Source organism: Cajanus cajan, chromosome 3, assembly GCF_000230855.2.
Source record: "Cajanus cajan strain Asha chromosome 3, NIPB_CcT2T_4, whole genome shotgun sequence".
Classification (NCBI taxonomy): domain Eukaryota; kingdom Viridiplantae; phylum Streptophyta; class Magnoliopsida; order Fabales; family Fabaceae; genus Cajanus; species Cajanus cajan.
Genome location: NC_138519.1, coordinates 16,939,906 through 16,956,335, shown reverse-complemented (window position 1 = coordinate 16,956,335; position 16,430 = coordinate 16,939,906). Strand labels below are relative to the sequence as shown.

General features: G+C 35.8%; 3 protein-coding genes across 5 annotated transcripts; all 3 read right to left on the bottom strand.

Moving 5' to 3' along the window:
• Positions 1-6,240: 6,240 nt before the first annotated feature.
• On the bottom strand, positions 6,241-7,343 carry LOC145955614 (protein RNA-directed DNA methylation 3). Its single transcript, XM_083070582.1, has 5 exons — positions 7,334-7,343; positions 6,956-7,007; positions 6,702-6,857; positions 6,465-6,598; positions 6,241-6,372 (listed from the first exon to the last, which is right to left on the bottom strand). Exons 2-5 carry the CDS (start codon positions 6,977-6,979, stop codon positions 6,351-6,353), a joined length of 336 nt encoding a protein of 111 aa, XP_082926708.1. The 5' UTR covers positions 6,980-7,007; positions 7,334-7,343; the 3' UTR covers positions 6,241-6,350.
• LOC145955616 (multiple organellar RNA editing factor 8, chloroplastic/mitochondrial-like) lies at positions 7,341-10,234 on the bottom strand. The gene is made up of 3 exons (XM_083070583.1): positions 9,650-10,234; positions 9,227-9,324; positions 7,341-9,138 (listed from the first exon to the last, which is right to left on the bottom strand). Exons 1-3 carry the CDS (start codon positions 9,727-9,729, stop codon positions 9,020-9,022), a joined length of 297 nt encoding a protein of 98 aa, XP_082926709.1. The 5' UTR covers positions 9,730-10,234; the 3' UTR covers positions 7,341-9,019.
• Positions 10,235-11,582: 1,348 nt separating this feature from the next.
• Positions 11,583-14,698, bottom strand: LOC145955613 (uncharacterized). Of its 3 annotated transcripts, none has more exons than XR_014432280.1 (4): positions 14,298-14,695; positions 13,607-13,710; positions 13,339-13,481; positions 11,583-13,191 (listed from the first exon to the last, which is right to left on the bottom strand). XR_014432280.1 is itself a non-coding variant. In XM_083070581.1 (4 exons), exons 2-4 carry the CDS (start codon positions 13,629-13,631, stop codon positions 13,045-13,047), a joined length of 315 nt encoding a protein of 104 aa, XP_082926707.1. In that variant the 5' UTR covers positions 13,632-13,710; positions 14,298-14,698; the 3' UTR covers positions 11,583-13,044. The 3 variants fall into 3 exon arrangements, 1 of the variants encoding a protein (XP_082926707.1); XM_083070581.1 differs by having other exon boundaries at positions 14,298-14,698; XR_014432279.1 differs by having other exon boundaries at positions 11,583-13,481.
• Between the last annotated feature and the right edge of the window lie 1,732 nt (positions 14,699-16,430).

The window sequence follows — 16,430 nt, the reverse complement described above, 5'->3', positions numbered from 1 at the left end:
AGCATTATTTTTAATTTTAGTTTCTGCTCAGTTTATTTAAAATAAATAAATAAATAAACATTTATTTTAAAATTTAATTTGAATAAAACATGTTATTATTGATATTAAATCATAATAAATTTTATAATATTAAATTTAGTATATATTAAAATTAATGAAATATTTGTATTTAAGAAATTATTACAGATTTTAGACATATATTTTAAAGATTTTATTTTATTAAATTAATTGAAAATTAATTATATTTTATCACTTTTTAATAAAGTGAGTGAATGATAATGAATTAATTCTCAAACCGCACATACAACCAAACTTCCACCTCTCTTACCCTCACCGACCTCCCCGATTCGGCGTTTAACACCAGCAGAGTTGCGTGATAAGAGAGAGCGGTCTCTGTTACAACTGCGATAAAAAATTTGGACTCAATCATCATTGTCAAAGCAAATACTTAGTGCTCCTTGGTTACGAGGATGATGATACTCCTAATGGAGAAAGTGCGAACTTCAATTTAGGATATTTATCCACTATCATTCTGGCTAAGCTATTGAAAGTGACTATTATGGATCCATCCCACTAGCTTGTTCCACATCCTTATCAATCCTACTTTCAACAACTTTTATGGGTGATGACGCATCCGAGATATTATAGTATTTTTCTCTGTCATTTTTTGGTTGAGATATTTGATGAGCACTTGTACTGTAATTATAAAAAAAATATATTAGAGAATTTAATTAAAAATTACATAAAATAATGAAATTAAATAATGGGTTTTAAATGAAAAAACCTAGAAGAAATATAAACGATTTCTTGAAACCGTTTTGTTATTTTCTTCATCTCCTTTCGAGCAATTGATTGTATCGTAGTTGATTTGTTTGTTGACCGATTACCTTTGTTTCTTCTTGCCATTCTTTCGAGAGACGTTTTTGGAAAGAGATTTGATGACAAAATTGTTGAGCTTAGAGGAGCCTGAACTTGATGAGGTCAAGATTATCTCTAAAACTTAAAGGAGTTTTGATGATCACAAAATGTGTGTCAAGGACAACAACAAACAACAACTTAGAAGACAAAAACAAAGTCAAAGAAAGTGCTATGTAATAGGGATTAGTATATAAATTGTTTTGAATGAGTTTATATGTTATGTGTGCTGTGTGCATAAGCAAAATCTATATCTAAACTAATTAGAGAGTGTATGATGATGAGTTAAAAAGACTAAAAAGTTATTTTGAGACTTAAAACGAAGTTTTGAAAACTAACTCAAAATAATCGATTATCATTAAATATAATCGATTATTCCAGCAACAGGAAGAATGGGATGCCTTGCTGCAATAATCGATTATTTTCCAAATAATCGATTATCCCAGAAATAACTCTATGGAATAATCGATTATCCAGAAAAATAATCAATTATATTGTTCTTGGTTGGTTTCCATAAAACCTGAAGAACAAAATAATCGATTATTCTTTAAAATAATCAATTATCTGGTTCTGAAACTTTTATAAATAGTTTGAACTTTTAGAAACTTCAGATAAGAGTTAGAATTGATAATCAAATTTAGAAAAGCGTTTTTGTGGAGTCTTTGTGACAATCTTGGAGAGATTTCTTTGTGAATTCAAGAAGAAAAACTTTTGTGAAAAACCTTGAAAGAGATCATCATCATCATCACATTCTTGAAAGGGGAAGATTAAGACTTGCTTCTGAATTCCAGGTGAATTCGTTCCTTGATTCTTTGTGAATATTTGTAAAAATCTTGAGAAGGGTTTCTCAAGTGGTAAGGATTCTTGTAGTGGGTTTCTACAAGGGGTGCTTTCTTGGGGTCAAGAAAGTGGTTATCTTTAGTGTTGAAGTATATGCATGTGTGGTATGCTTGTAAACCTTCTTCATTAAGATAGTGGAACAAATCTTGATCAGGTGCTGATTGAGGACTGGATGTAGGTCACATGTGGAGTGGTTGAACCAGTATAAAATTTTACAATAATCATTGAAACTCTACCTTCTCAATGTAGGAGCGAACCATGTTCTCAATGTCTTTCACAATACTATTTGGGAAAAAAAAGTTAGTATCTCAAACGCTACTAAGCATTGTTGCTGACAGATCCAAGTCTTACATGGAAGATTAATAAGCACGAAACAAAAGACAATAAACAAAAATAAAACTCAAACGCACCATTAGGCGAGTATTTAGTACTTCCGAAAAAAGAAGAATCGCAGGAAATGAGTTAAGGAGAAACTCAAACGCACATTGACGGAGAGCAAACCCTAGGCAAGCACGGTAGTGGCGGACGAAACTCAAAGGTGGAGACATTCACGATTAGTATTTAGTAGAAGAAGCAAAGAAACAAGATTGTAGAAATGAAAGTAAGGAAATAAATCTTAAACAACAAATACAATGCTACCTGAAAGTGTGGAGAAAGAGAAACACAGAGTCACAGAAGAAATGTTTGAAAAAGGGAGAAGAAGAATTTGAAGAACGCAAGGTTTTTGGTTTAGAGGAGAAAATGCAAAAGCGAGAAAGTGGAACAGAGAGAAAGGAAAATAAATGCCTCAGGCAGTGTCGTTTTGTTAATCATATGGATGGACTCGGGAACTTGCGTTGGACGGTTGCGATTGGTTTTGTAGTGTAGATGATTATGAATGAATTTTAAAACAAAACAAAATGGTACATTAGTCAACAAGTTCGTGATTGGATTCGCACAAATACAAATTTAGTGTGAATGGTTAGGTTTATTAAGCTTTTTATGATTTTTTTTAATTGAAACTATTGATGATTGGAAATGGGTTTTAACTCTATAATGTTAAAGAAATGAATCGGGTCTTTGAAGTTTTGCACAACCTTACTTAAAATATTGTGATTTAAAAATAATTTAGAATATTTAAAAAGTGAACAATTTTGTTTAATGAGAGTAGAAATAGGTAATAAATAAAAAATTAGGTGTGAAAGACAGATTATTAGGGAACAAATTTTTATTTTTGTAAAATTGGAGAGAAATACACTTTAACCGCATTTGTGGACAAAAGTAATTGATTATGGTGTTTTTTAATCAATTGTCTTATGTAAAAAAGTAAAAATAATCATTTGTTTGTATTTTTTTCATTTCTTTTTTAAACATAACTTTTTCATGTGAATTCACTTTAAAAAAAGTGAAACAGCGAGAGAAAGTAAACAGCGAGAGAAAGTATGGATGGACTCGGGAACAGTAAAGGGATGGATGGCTTTTTGTCCACTATCACCAACAATTGGCCTTTTGGACTCAATAAAATCACGAGAATTCGAACCCATTTTTTTTTTCATTTTCAATTCCTTAAATAATATAAAAAGAATTTTTTTTAAGAAATTCTTGTTGCCGTACTTAATTAATTTTAAAATACTAACTTATTACAATTAAATTTCATGGGTTTTATCTTGTGGTCACGACTCACCACTTCAGTAACCAGTGGTTCAGTGGAAGACTAATCGTCATAAGACGTAAGCTTTGGAACAAGTTTTTAAAACAAGATTTAAATTAATAAAAATGTTAATAATTCACTTTTAAATATAATATTTATTATTAACAAAATTTTAGTATAATTTAAAAAATAATGTAAATCTTATTCTTTATATCATAATTTATTAAATATTAGATAATATTTAATAATTTTTAAAATTAATATTAGATAATATTTAATAATTCTAAAAATATTTTTAAATATTCAATAATTAAAAAATATTAGATAATATTAATTAATTTGCAAGGCTTTTGTTCTCTAAATTTGCGAGGGATTAGAGACAATATTTTTCCCTCACTAATTTGCGAAGGATTTGCGAGGGATTTACGAGGAATATACTTATAACTCATTAGCAAGGGATTTGCGAGGAGATAAAGGTTGGTCGCAAAATGTTCCTATTTAGCGAGGGAATTTAGCGAGGGATATAAATCCAAGCTATTTCGTCGTTAAATTCCCTCGCTAATCCGCAAAATTCTTGTAGTAATTTGCGAGGGATTAGCGAAAAAAAGTTTCCCTCCCTAATTTGCGAAGGATTTACGAGGAATTTGCGAGGGATATACTTATAACTCATTAGCGAGGAATTTGCGACAAGAAAACTCCCTCGCAAGATGAAATTTTTTTTTTTATTTTGGCTCATAATTTGGAGAGGGATTTGCAAGGCATTTGCGAAGGACTAAGTTTCTCGCTAAAGAAGCACTAACTTTAGCGAAGGATTTGCGAGGAGACAAAGGTTGGTCGCAAAATAGCGAGGGAATTTAGCTAGGGATATAAATCCAAGCTATTTGCTCGCTAATTAGCGAGGGATTAGAGAGGAATTATATCCCTCGCTAAATTCCCTCGCTAATCCGCAAAATTCTTGTAGTGAAAGACTTGTGCAATCTTCTTCTACCTTTATCTTTTACTTTGAGTAATATCTTGGTTGAACATTAAAGAAGATAATTCTTGATTAACATGTGTGTGTGAATCACTACTAGAAAAATTAAAATTAGAGAGGGAAAAAATCCGTCACTAAACTTCATAAAATCCGTCACAAATAAGTTAGTGACGGAATTTGTGACGGAAATGATTCCGTCACAAAATTTGGCGTCACAAAATATTTAGTGACGGATTATTTTCTCCGTCACAATTAGTGACGGAATTAAGGTGTCACAAACAATATAATTTCCGTCACTAATTTGTAACAATAAATGTTTAGAAATTAATAAAAATCCGTCGCAATTTGTGAGGGATTAAATCCCTCGCAATTTGTGAGGGATTAAATCCCTCGCTATTTGAGAGGGATTGAGAGGTATGTGAGTCCGTCACAAATTGTGATGACACAAAATCCCTTACAAATTGTGATGAAAGAATCCCTCGCTATTCCCTCGCTATTTGAGAGGGACTGAGAGGTATGTGAGTCCGTCACAAATTGTGATGACACAAAATCCCTCACAAATTGTGATGACACAAAATCGGTCACAAACTGTGATGCCTATAATTGACTAGAATCCGTCACAATTTGCGACGGATTTTATCCGTCACTAACTGAGATGAATCCCTCGCTAACTGTTTGATGACTAAATTTGAGGAAACTATTGTTTTAAGAGTCTGGTAATCGATTACCTATACATGTAATCGATTACCAGACAATGAAAATCATATGTTCGAAATTTACTTATTAAAAGGTTCTCTGGTAATCGATTACCCATTTATTGTAATCGATTACCAGAGCCTATTATTGAAACAATTTCAATTAAAACAAAAATATCAAGTCTTTTTTATGAAAATGCATGATATCATTTAAAATGAAGATAAAAGAACAATACAGACATCAAGAGGAGTTCCCAAGTTTAATGACGTGCTTAATCGGCAAGACAACACATGAAAAATAATGAATGACCTCTATCAGTGTAACTATGACAATAAAGCTTCATTGGAGTATATCCATAGCCATGATACTTTTCATCATTTAGAGATCAAAATCCACAAGGCACACATTTAGGCAAAGAAACCCCTTCAAACAATACACATGAAGCAACCTAATTTTACTAAGCTAGATTGCTTATATAGTGATGACCTTCTACCTATCTACCAAACATACAATTAATAGAGGCAACATGTTCCAAATCAAATCATACAAAAATTCAAATACAGGGGAAAGAATTCTTAAAATTGATTACCTCTTTTCCCGGCCTAATAAGCCTCAAGTCCACCTCAGCAGCAGTATTTGCAGTAGCAATAACATCAGTTGCCCTTCCTGTGACAGGACCTTCCTGAAGAACATGAGTGTGAGCCACAGCCGCGATGAAACCATTTATATGACAAGCCAAATCACTACAAACAACCAAAGAAACTACCATCAACTTCCCAGTAATAGCGAAAAACACAAATTTCATTCCCCCATCACTCATAACAAAATTCCTACTGAGAAAAAAAAAAACCATGCTCAAAAATCTTACATTTTCAATATATCACCTTCTTCCAACACTGTCTCGTCACTGGCTAGTGGAGAGAAATGGCAGACCACATTGTTTACAGATAAGCAAGTTGGGAAAGTAACACCTCTCTCAATCTTCCTCTTCACGTTCTTGTACACATTTCCAGTTTGTCTGTACACACACATAAAACAAACTCTATAAGCTATAATCCAAAAATATTAAAAATAAATAAATAAACAAAACAGCAATTCCGTATGCATATATGAACATGTATGTTAAAAAAGTATCACAATTCACAAATAATGCTCCTTCATATATAAATAATAAAACCTTACTCTCTAATATAGGAATCGTGTATGTTTACAGACATTCACGATTATTTTCTCTTGCTTGCCATGGTTTTTTGGGTGACAGGGGAGATCTTGGTGATGATGGTTGGTCTTCGAAGATTAAAGGACCCGGTTCACTATCCTGGCCATGGAGCAGAATGAAAAACATCAAAAAATCAACTGAAGTCATCAAACAGTTTATAACAGAGCAGGATATTATAAAGGATTTCAAACCTTTCCACTACAATCACCAACAGCAAGCTTGACCTTCTCACACACATTAGATTTACAAGTGAAATAACCTCCATGTTCTTCCTCATTTCCATCATATAAAAAGACAATCCCTCTATAAATGTGCTTGACAATTCCTTGTTTACCATGCAAAATGACATAATAGATAAGATATCATGTGAAGCATGAAGATTCCAAATATACCACAAAGAAAAACCTACTCATTCAGAGATAACAGACCTTAGATGGACCCTCCAGAACCTTGACAGTATCATTAACCAATATAGTCTTACAGTGTTGATCTAGGGCAGTAAGTTTCAAATCAAATAGCCCACTCTTTATTTCTTGGCGTTCAATAGTTACAGCAACAGGTCCATCTGAACTATCTTTAAGAATCTATTAGACAGGGAAATTAGAACAGAACTTCCATTAAACAATAGGTACTCAATCAAAAAGCTTGGAACAAATGACATTGTATAAGCTGAATCCTGTACCTTGTAAATATCATCTTTATCCATGCCTACTATTACACCGAAATCCTTCTTACTGCAATGACAAAGATTTGTCAGGAAGGAAAAAAAGTGTAGGAACATACAGGCCCACACATGTGAATGCATCTGTATGTTTGCCCGTGTTTGAGCGTGTACAGGTGCATGCGCACACAAGAGAAATAATATACACAATACCATGAGTGTACTGCAATGGTAAAGATTTCAGCAAGTACATATGTGCATGGACGTAGATGTGCGTGCAGTAGATGAATCATGTGTATCCATTTTTGTGCATGCTTGTGTGGGTGTGGGTGTGCACGCATGCATGAGAGAAATAATTCATGTTACCATTAATTCTAGCTACGTAAAACATGGACTTACCCAAAACATACTAAATTTACATTCACTCAAACAAACAGTGTATGAGTACTTTTTATGCTTCACTCCAGAATAGAGACAACAGACAATCACAACCAGTTACACAAGTCCATTTTCACTTCATGGTGACTTACAACCATAAGTTTACATTGACTTCACGATTTCACAATATATCATATTGCAACGTTAAAATTGAATCACAGTTCCAGAACAACTGGAAAAAAGATGACAATCGTCATACTGTTGAATAAATGAAATGTTGAAACAAACTGTTGCAAATTAAACCCAAAGAATGGGAGACTAATAAAGTGGTTCCTCTCCAAAGAATGGGAGACTAATAAATTAAATCCAAAGCACTATTCTCTATCACACGGCAGCAGGATCGTAAGATCACTAGATTGCAACTTTAATTTTTAACAACATTCCATGGCAAAACAAATATAGTACAAGCAGATACCAAATGGAAACTAAAGGAAAACCAGCATCATCAAAGCAAATATATGAACTGACAAATTAAAAAATATATATAAGAAAAAATCATGTGGGCATAAGTCTTAATACAAGTGTTGGGAACTTCCCTGCAAAGTGGTGCAAAATATCAAAATAAGGTTCAGCTAAAGCAATATTGAAATCAGAAACCCAAAATATAACAATTCTAAAAAGCAGGGAATCAAATTAAAAGCAAGGGATAGTAGAGCCAATTCAAAAGGATAACCAAAGCCACTTAAAAAAATTATGTAGTTAGTGTTTAAAAACATCCAAGTAAATACAATATAGCGCAATGTGACCAGAAATTAACAAGAACACAGCAATGTATTATGTGAACTGATCAGAACAAGCAAATCACCAAGTACACTCTAGAACATCCAAGAGGATCAAAATCCTAAACCCAAAACAATAAAACGTGCCTGCCTTGTTGAGACCAGGTCCCAAGAGACGAGGAATTTGCTTGATCCTGCCACCATCTTGTTAAACAGCTGCTAGCAGTGCTATAACATTCTAAATTCTTGCATAAATAATCATTTGAAATGACAATAGTACTTGAAAGCAAACCAGAGAATAACTTGGAGTTCAAATTAGAGTTAATAGGTGAGCTTCCAACACAACAAAAGTACCAATCCAATTGCTAGATGTTAAAAAATTGAACTTGACAGTTAACTATGTGTACGTTTCACTTTTAGAGATGTTGCAAATATAGTTACTCGATCGTTAGATAATTGATATGCATAAAGGCCAAGAATTAATCATCCAAGTACCTAAAGTTACCTTTGAAAAATAAGCAATTTTCTAAATTTATGCTATCACAAACAAGCACATAATGCAACTGCTAGTTGTAGAATAAACTACAATGATACTCAACTCGAAGCTATAGAAAAAAGGAAAACTGTGTGAGGATGTATCTAATGAAAAAGTTATTTTGACTAGTGAGGGAAACCAATTTTAACCATACAACTACAAATGGATGATTGAAATTAATAGGTCACATGATCATCCCAAAAAGTACATGATTTTTATAATTTAAACTTAATCACTCATGATAAAGATTTAATGGCCAATACCTGTTCCTGTCAATCACACACAAAAAAATATCATTGATGTCTCTCATACATAGATGTATAGTTTACTGCAGTATCATAAGCTTGGCGGTTCAATATCTTAGACAAGTCAATTTCAAAATATGAGGCACCACTAGGCCCTAAGGTAACTACAATAAAGCACGGTGACATAACAAGAAATTTTACCTCCATAATCCTTCTCCTTGACATTCAAATAAGAATCAGGAAGCACCCACCGAACTCCCGGCAATTCTGCATTTCCAAAAAAACCACAAACCGAATAAACCCTCACTAGCACAAAACACATGCAAAACACTTAAAGCTCAAAAACAACATATACCTTTAATCTTGTAAGAAATCTCTTCAGACACAAGCGCACCAAACGCAAAGTAGTGCCTAGTCCAAACAGAATATATCTTCATCCGGGCTTCCTCTTCACTGCAAAAACCAAACCAACCACACTAAATAATCAAAATCCAAAACCCACAACCACCTAAGGGATGCACCTCCAATAGCTTCTACATAGCCCATTTAGGTTCACCTTATCATACAATAAGAGCTTAATTTTAATTAAGCCACTAGAGCAAATAAAAATAAAGAACTAAAACTAATTTATGTTAAAAATAAAATTCTTGAAAAAACTAATAGGAGAATTAGCTTATACACAAGGCAAATTATTTCATTTTTACTTGTTAATTTATTGTCCTGAAGAGGCTAGGTATGATGGATAAAAAAAAGGGTTTTTTTAATGTTATTTTGTTACCTTCCGATAACCTTGGCCAAAGTTTTGATGTAGGAATCGATGATTTCGTCGCGGGTGGGGTCACCTTCGGGCTTCTCCATGACGACGAGCCAGTGTTCGAAGTCGTAGCCGTCGAGGAGGATGGTTTCCTTGGGGGGGCGGTTGGACCAGTTGGGGTTGGGGTCGTTGAGGGAGGAGGTGGTGGCGCGTGTGGAGAGGGCGCGGAGGGAGGGGGGTGGCGGGGAGGAGGAGGCAGCGGAGGGAGGGGGAGGCCGCAAGGGAGATGCGGCGGAGGAAGGAGAGGGCGGAGAGGGAGGGAGGAGCAGTGGCGGAGAGGGAGAGGGAGCGGGAGAGCACTACTAGAAAAATTAAAATTCGAGAGGGAACAAATCCGTCACTAAATTTGATAAAATCCGTCACAAATCAATTAGTGACGGAATTTGTGACGGAAATGATTCCGTCACAAAATTTGGCGTCACAAAATATTTAGTGACGGATTATTTTCTCCGTCACAATTAGTGAGGGAATTAAGGCATCACAAACAGTATAACTTCCGTCACTAATTTCTAATAATAAATGTTTAGAAATTAATAAAAATCCGTCGCAATTTGTGAGGGATTAAATCCCTCAGAATTTGTGAGGGATTAAATCCGTCACAAACTGTGATGACTTTAATTAAGTAGAATCCGTCACAATTTGCGAGGGTTTAAATCCCTCGCAATTTGTGAGGGATTAAATCCGTCACAAACTGTGATGACTTTAATTAAGTAGAATCCGTCACAATTTGCGAGGGTTTAAATCCCTCGCAATTTGTGAGGGATTAAATCCGTCACAAACTGTGATGACTTTAATTAAGTAGAATCCGTCAAAATTTGCGACGGATTTTATCCGTCACTAACTGGGATGAATCCCTCACTAACTGTTGATGACTAAATCTGAGGAAACCATTGTTTTTAAGAGTTTGGTAATCGATTACCTATACATGTAATCGATTACCAGACAATGAAAATCATATGTTCGAAATTTACTTATTAAAAGGTTCTCTGGTAATCGATTACCCATTTCTTGTAATCGATTACCAGAAGATGAAAATTCCAAATTTGAATTTAAACTTTACAACTTGAAACTAAACCGATGTAATCGATTACCAAGTCTTGTAATCGATTACCAGAGCCTATTATTCTGGACTAAACAATAACATTTGTCTTCTGAAATTTAATAACAAGTAACTAAGTGTGCTATATAATCCTATCAGATGCAAACAATCATTGAAAAATGCGTTTATAGTATGTTAATGGAACAATTATTGATTCAAGAACTTGCGTATTTAATTTGTACAATTAATCAACTGTATATAATAACTCATTACTATTGTCCAACATATTATATTTTATTCTAAGACTATTCATGAACAATTGTTGACTAAAATATTTTTTTTTTCATTCGAATACAGTGCAGAATAAAGTTTTTAGTAATACATAATACAAAATTATAATAAACTAATTTTTAAATTTATGTACATTATCACATTAAAAAAACTGTATGCTAATCTAAGATAGAGTTTTTTACTCAATGAGACAAGGAAGTCAACACTCAGTTGTACATTTTGGAAGATTTTTTTTTCCTCCATGCGAACATTCCCCACAGCTACTCCCATGCAGAGCACCTTCTTAAGCTGGAATAGCCTTACTCTCATTAACCTTTGACTCGAGAGTTTCTTGGTGAGTCACAAGTGTTGGGAACTTCCCTGCAAAGTGGTGCAAAATATCAAAATAAGGTTCAGCTAAAGCAATATTGAAATCAGAAAACCCAAAATATAACAATTCTAAAAAGCAGGGAATCAAATTAAAAGCAAGGGATAGTAGAGCCAATTCAAAAGGATAACCAAAGCCACTTAAAAAAATTATGTAGTTAGTGTTTAAAAACATCCAAGTAAATACAATATAGCGCAATGTGACCAGAAATTAACAAGAACACAGCAATGTATTATGTGAACTGATCAGAACAAGCAAATCACCAAGTACACTCTAGAACATCCAAGAGGATCAAAATCGTAAACCCAAAACAATAAAACGTGCCTGCCTTGTTGAGACCAGGTCCCAAGAGACGAGGAATTTGCTTGATCCTGCCACCATCTTGTTAAATAACTGCTAGCAGTGCTATAACATTCTAAATTCTTGCATAAATAATCATTTGAAATGACAATAGTACTTGAAAGCAAACCAGAGAATAACTTGGAGTTCAAATTAGAGTTAATAGGTGAGCTTCCAACACAACAAAAGTACCAATTCAATTGCTAGATGTTAAAAAAATTGAACTTGACATCATCATTGAACATATCAAGACACCAAAAAAGTTACGAACATGCACATACAATTAAGCCTTATAGTAAAATAGTCATTAAAACTATCAACACACCAAAAAAATTAACATGCCTTGAACATGCCTGCATCAATTGATTATCAAATTTACATATGCCAATATATCTTATTTAAAAAGACCCGAATGTGAGTTGATGACAATAATCCCCTCAATGATTTTCAAAAATGACACTCCACCACAACCAAGCTACTCTAAAATTATACTTCCACAGAATCTAAGAAAACAATCAGGCAACTAAAGATTTAACTATTGTTTAATCAAGTTATTGTACCATATATTTTTTATTTTATAAAATGTGATATTTTGAAAATGAAAACAAAGAAAACTCACATCTCTACAAGTAAAAGGTTGTCTAACACCGGTAACCATTAGTACAATCAGAACACGAAGGCCAAGACAGTAGTGCCTATTAGTTGCCATATTTTCCTTTCTCTAATATCAAAGCAACTGAAAGCTAATACCTTGAATACTAGCATATTATTCACTTGTTTTCATGTATGTTTTTGAAACTGACCTGGTACAGAGTGCGAATGTGCAATGTGCCTATCTTTTCATTTTATTATAAAATATCTAATTGCACGTCTTGGGGCTCCTATTTCTAATCTTCCATTTCTTAAGCTCTGCAGAAATATCTAATTTTATTGCTACTTATAGTCCTACTAGTTTATCAACCATACGCTGAAGTGAAGAAGATTTGCAATTGTAACATTGCTCTACCTGGTAATACTTTTAGGTACCGCAGTAGAAAGTGGATACGGTGCTGGAGTTAGTGATTGATGGTGGAAAATGTGGGTGGAGGAATGTCATGTTTGGAAAATGAATTTGACTATCCGCAGCTGATGGTATTATTGTTGAAGGGAATCCTGATGATGCTGCAGTAGAGAACGGTGGAGTAAGAGTTGCCCCGCCGTAAGGACCTTGGACTTGCCATGCCCAATTTGGCATGGGACCAGCTTCCATCCTCTTCTCTATTGTTGTTTCCTGTGAATATAAAACCATAATTAGTATGTAACGCAGAACAAAGTAAGGCAAAATTAATCATGTTTGCCAGAATATGTGAAAATCACCTCACAGATGGGAAAGAAATTGCTACCACTCCAGACGGAAGAATGACGCTCGGATGCCATGGAGAAGCCAAGAGGTGGCTGAACAGGCAGTGATCTTGATCCAGAGTGCTCAAGCTATTAAGCAAAGTGAAAATATACAATGAAAGCTGAGAATACAAACTACAAATTCAGAAACACGTGAAAAAACAGAGGGGCTAGGGAAATTCGAGACTCAAGAATTAAATCAAACCATATATGGCCATATAACACTCTCCACCTTACCATAACTCTCTTATCGACAGGTATTTGGTCCCAGCCGTGCGAAACCTTCAAACCACTCCCATTGTTGGGTGTGTTCTTGATTTGACCGTCAGTGTAAGAAGGGGGAGCTATGCCCAAGTTAAGATCAAGATTTTGCTTGCTATCTGAATAGTGTCAGAATCAACATGTCAGTGCAAGACTTCATATTTCAATCATTAAGCAGATTAGGAGGCAACTAAAACAAATAAATTAATAAAAAAGAAGATTATCAAGGATAAACAAGTGGTACCTTCATTATCAGACTGAGAAATCATATCCCCTTCATACAAGCTGGGCTCGAAGTTTGTAACTACTTCCCTTCCATTGCACTTGATAGCAGCCCTATCATAAGCTCTGGAATTATTACACAGCAAGTCAATGACACAAAATGTGTGTGTAATAATTACTTTTCACATACATTGATACTCAAATGATATCAAGATTTTACTTTTCACACACAAATTAACAATCAAATATATATAGAAAAGAAAATCAAAATAAGTTTCTCCATAAACTAAAAATTAACTTATTCACAAGTTAAAAATAACATTTTAGATAAGTTAACACAAAAAGCTTAATTTATGGACTAACTTATTTCATTTTTTTTTCTCTTGTTTTTCACGCTATAAATGATTCTTTCACCCAAACATGTTCATACTAGCAAATAGACAGAATCAGAGACCAATTTACCTGAGTGTCTGCATTTTTTATTGTTTTATAAAATAAAGAGAATGTGAGCAATTAATTTAAAACAATTATATATTAGAAAAATGTAGCTTTTACCCATTGAACAATTAACATCAATTACATATTAGAAAAAGAAAAGGCACAGTTTTTACACATCACAGAAGTGTCCCTTCTCATTTTTTTAGACAATTAGGGTTTTGCAAAATGGGATCCCCTAAAAATGGAATTTTGAAGAAGGGTGTGAAATGGGGTACCTGCGGTGACGGCGCCACTGGGGGAGTTGAGGTACATGTGGATGGGTTTGGAAGGGTTTTCGGATTCGAGGAAGAGGAGGTGCGCAACAACGACGTGAGCGGTGTCGTCGGAGATGGGTCCGTTGATGCAGATAATGCGCTCCTTCATAAGGCGCGAGAAGATGTCGTAAGCCCTCTCTCCTCGGGAAGAGTGTTCGATCACCATTGGGACAAGACTGTATGAACGAGCGTTCCTTCCAATTCCATGGAACAGCAACTTCCGAGCAAACGCTTTCGTGCTCCACACAAGGCCTCTCATGGCTCCCTCTCCCTCTCGCTCAGAACACAACGATTAGGCACGATTTTGGTGAGGAAAGCGCGTTGAATTGGGAGAATGAGAAAGTAATAGAGGATTGCTAGAGAACAATTCTACACTAGGTTAATGCTAAGAAGATACTCATTCCTTGCTTTCAAAAGTCCTTACAATCCAATAAAAAGGAAATTTCAAAGACTCTGGTTCCTACACGTGTAGGACCTTGATTCTAGGTTAAGAAAACAGAAACAACAACTGGAACAATTTGTTGGACTCCCATTTGAACTATTGGCCTTTTTAAGGCCCAATTCCTTAAATCATGTAATCTTTAAATTTGAGAGGGCTTGTTTTGTTTCGTTTGGGCCTTCCACCTGTATCAATACCGGCCCGATCACCTTTGACATTGTCCTCAATGTCATTGGCCATGGGGATGAAGTCACGGATCGAGGCTGAGGTGGACACCTGGGATGCATTTGTGTTTTGTGTGGATGGCTGAGATGAAGCGGTGGAAAGTGGAACGTTGGCGTTAATTGACTCCTTAATGACATGGGCACGTGTTGGGGCAAACGAAGTGGTGTCTGCTTCATCAAAACACGCAACAGCCTTGGTATGTGTAAGAGGTGGGACTTCTTCCGCGTTGTGGTGAGAGGATGAGAGCGTCAAAGGTGTAGCTGGACGAAGCGGATCCGGAGTCGGTGGGAGTGGGCGGAAATTACTAACAGGGTCAGCACCCTTGTATGGGCGGAGTAGGGAGACATGAAACACCGGGTGAATGCGGGCAGTTTCTGGCAACAGCAACTCATAAGCCACCAAACCGATGCGACGGTGAACGCAGAAAGGCCCATAGTATCGCTTGGCGAGTTTCTGCGACGTTCGGCGCAACAACGACGTTTGACGGTATGGTTGAAGCTTGAGCAAGACCCAATCCCCCGGTTGGAAGGTAATATCCTGACGGTGCTGATCTGTGAAAATTTTCATGCGCTGCCGTGCTCGAGAGAGGTGTAGTTTGACCTCCTGTAAAATTTCTCTATGTTCTTGTAGGAGAAGTTGAACAGTTGTGGAAGACGGGCTGTGGAGAACATCCACCGGGGTAGGCGGGGAACGACCATACAAGGCGTGAAAAGGGGTGGTTCCAATGCTGGTGTGGAACGATGTGTTGTGCCAGTATTCGGCGAGATGAAGGTACTGATACCAGGCACGGGGATGATCACTCACAAAACAACGGAGATAAGCCTCCAAGCAACGATTCAAGACCTCTGATTGACCATCCGATTGGGGATGATACGCCGAACTAAAGGCTAGAGTGGTGCCTTGAGCTCGAAATAATTCGCGCCAAAAAGAACTGACAAACAGGGGATCCCGATCCGAGACAATGGATTTCGGGCAGCCATGAATTTTGAAAATTTCCACCATAAAGCGGCGAGCTAGTTGAGGAGCGGTGAACTTGGCCGGCAGTGCAAGAAAATGAGCGAACTTGGTTAATCGATCACAGATAACCCAGATGGTAGAATGCCCAAAAGATTGAGGTAAGTGAGTGATAAAGTCCATTGAAATGTCTTCCCAGACTCTGTTGGCTTGCTTGAGTGGTTGCAATAATCCAAATTTTTTTGTGGGCAGGTACTTATTGTGTTGACATTCCGGGCACGCACGGATGAACTTACGAGCATCAGAGTAAAGGCCAGGCCAATAAAAAGCGGCAGCAAGACGACAGACTGTGGGTTTCAATCCAGAATGACCGGCCACCGGGGTGCAATGAAATTCCTTGAGTAACTGGAGGCGAAAGTCTTGAATGTCAGGAACAAAGAGGCGTGATTTAAAATATAACAGCCCATTGTGAAAGG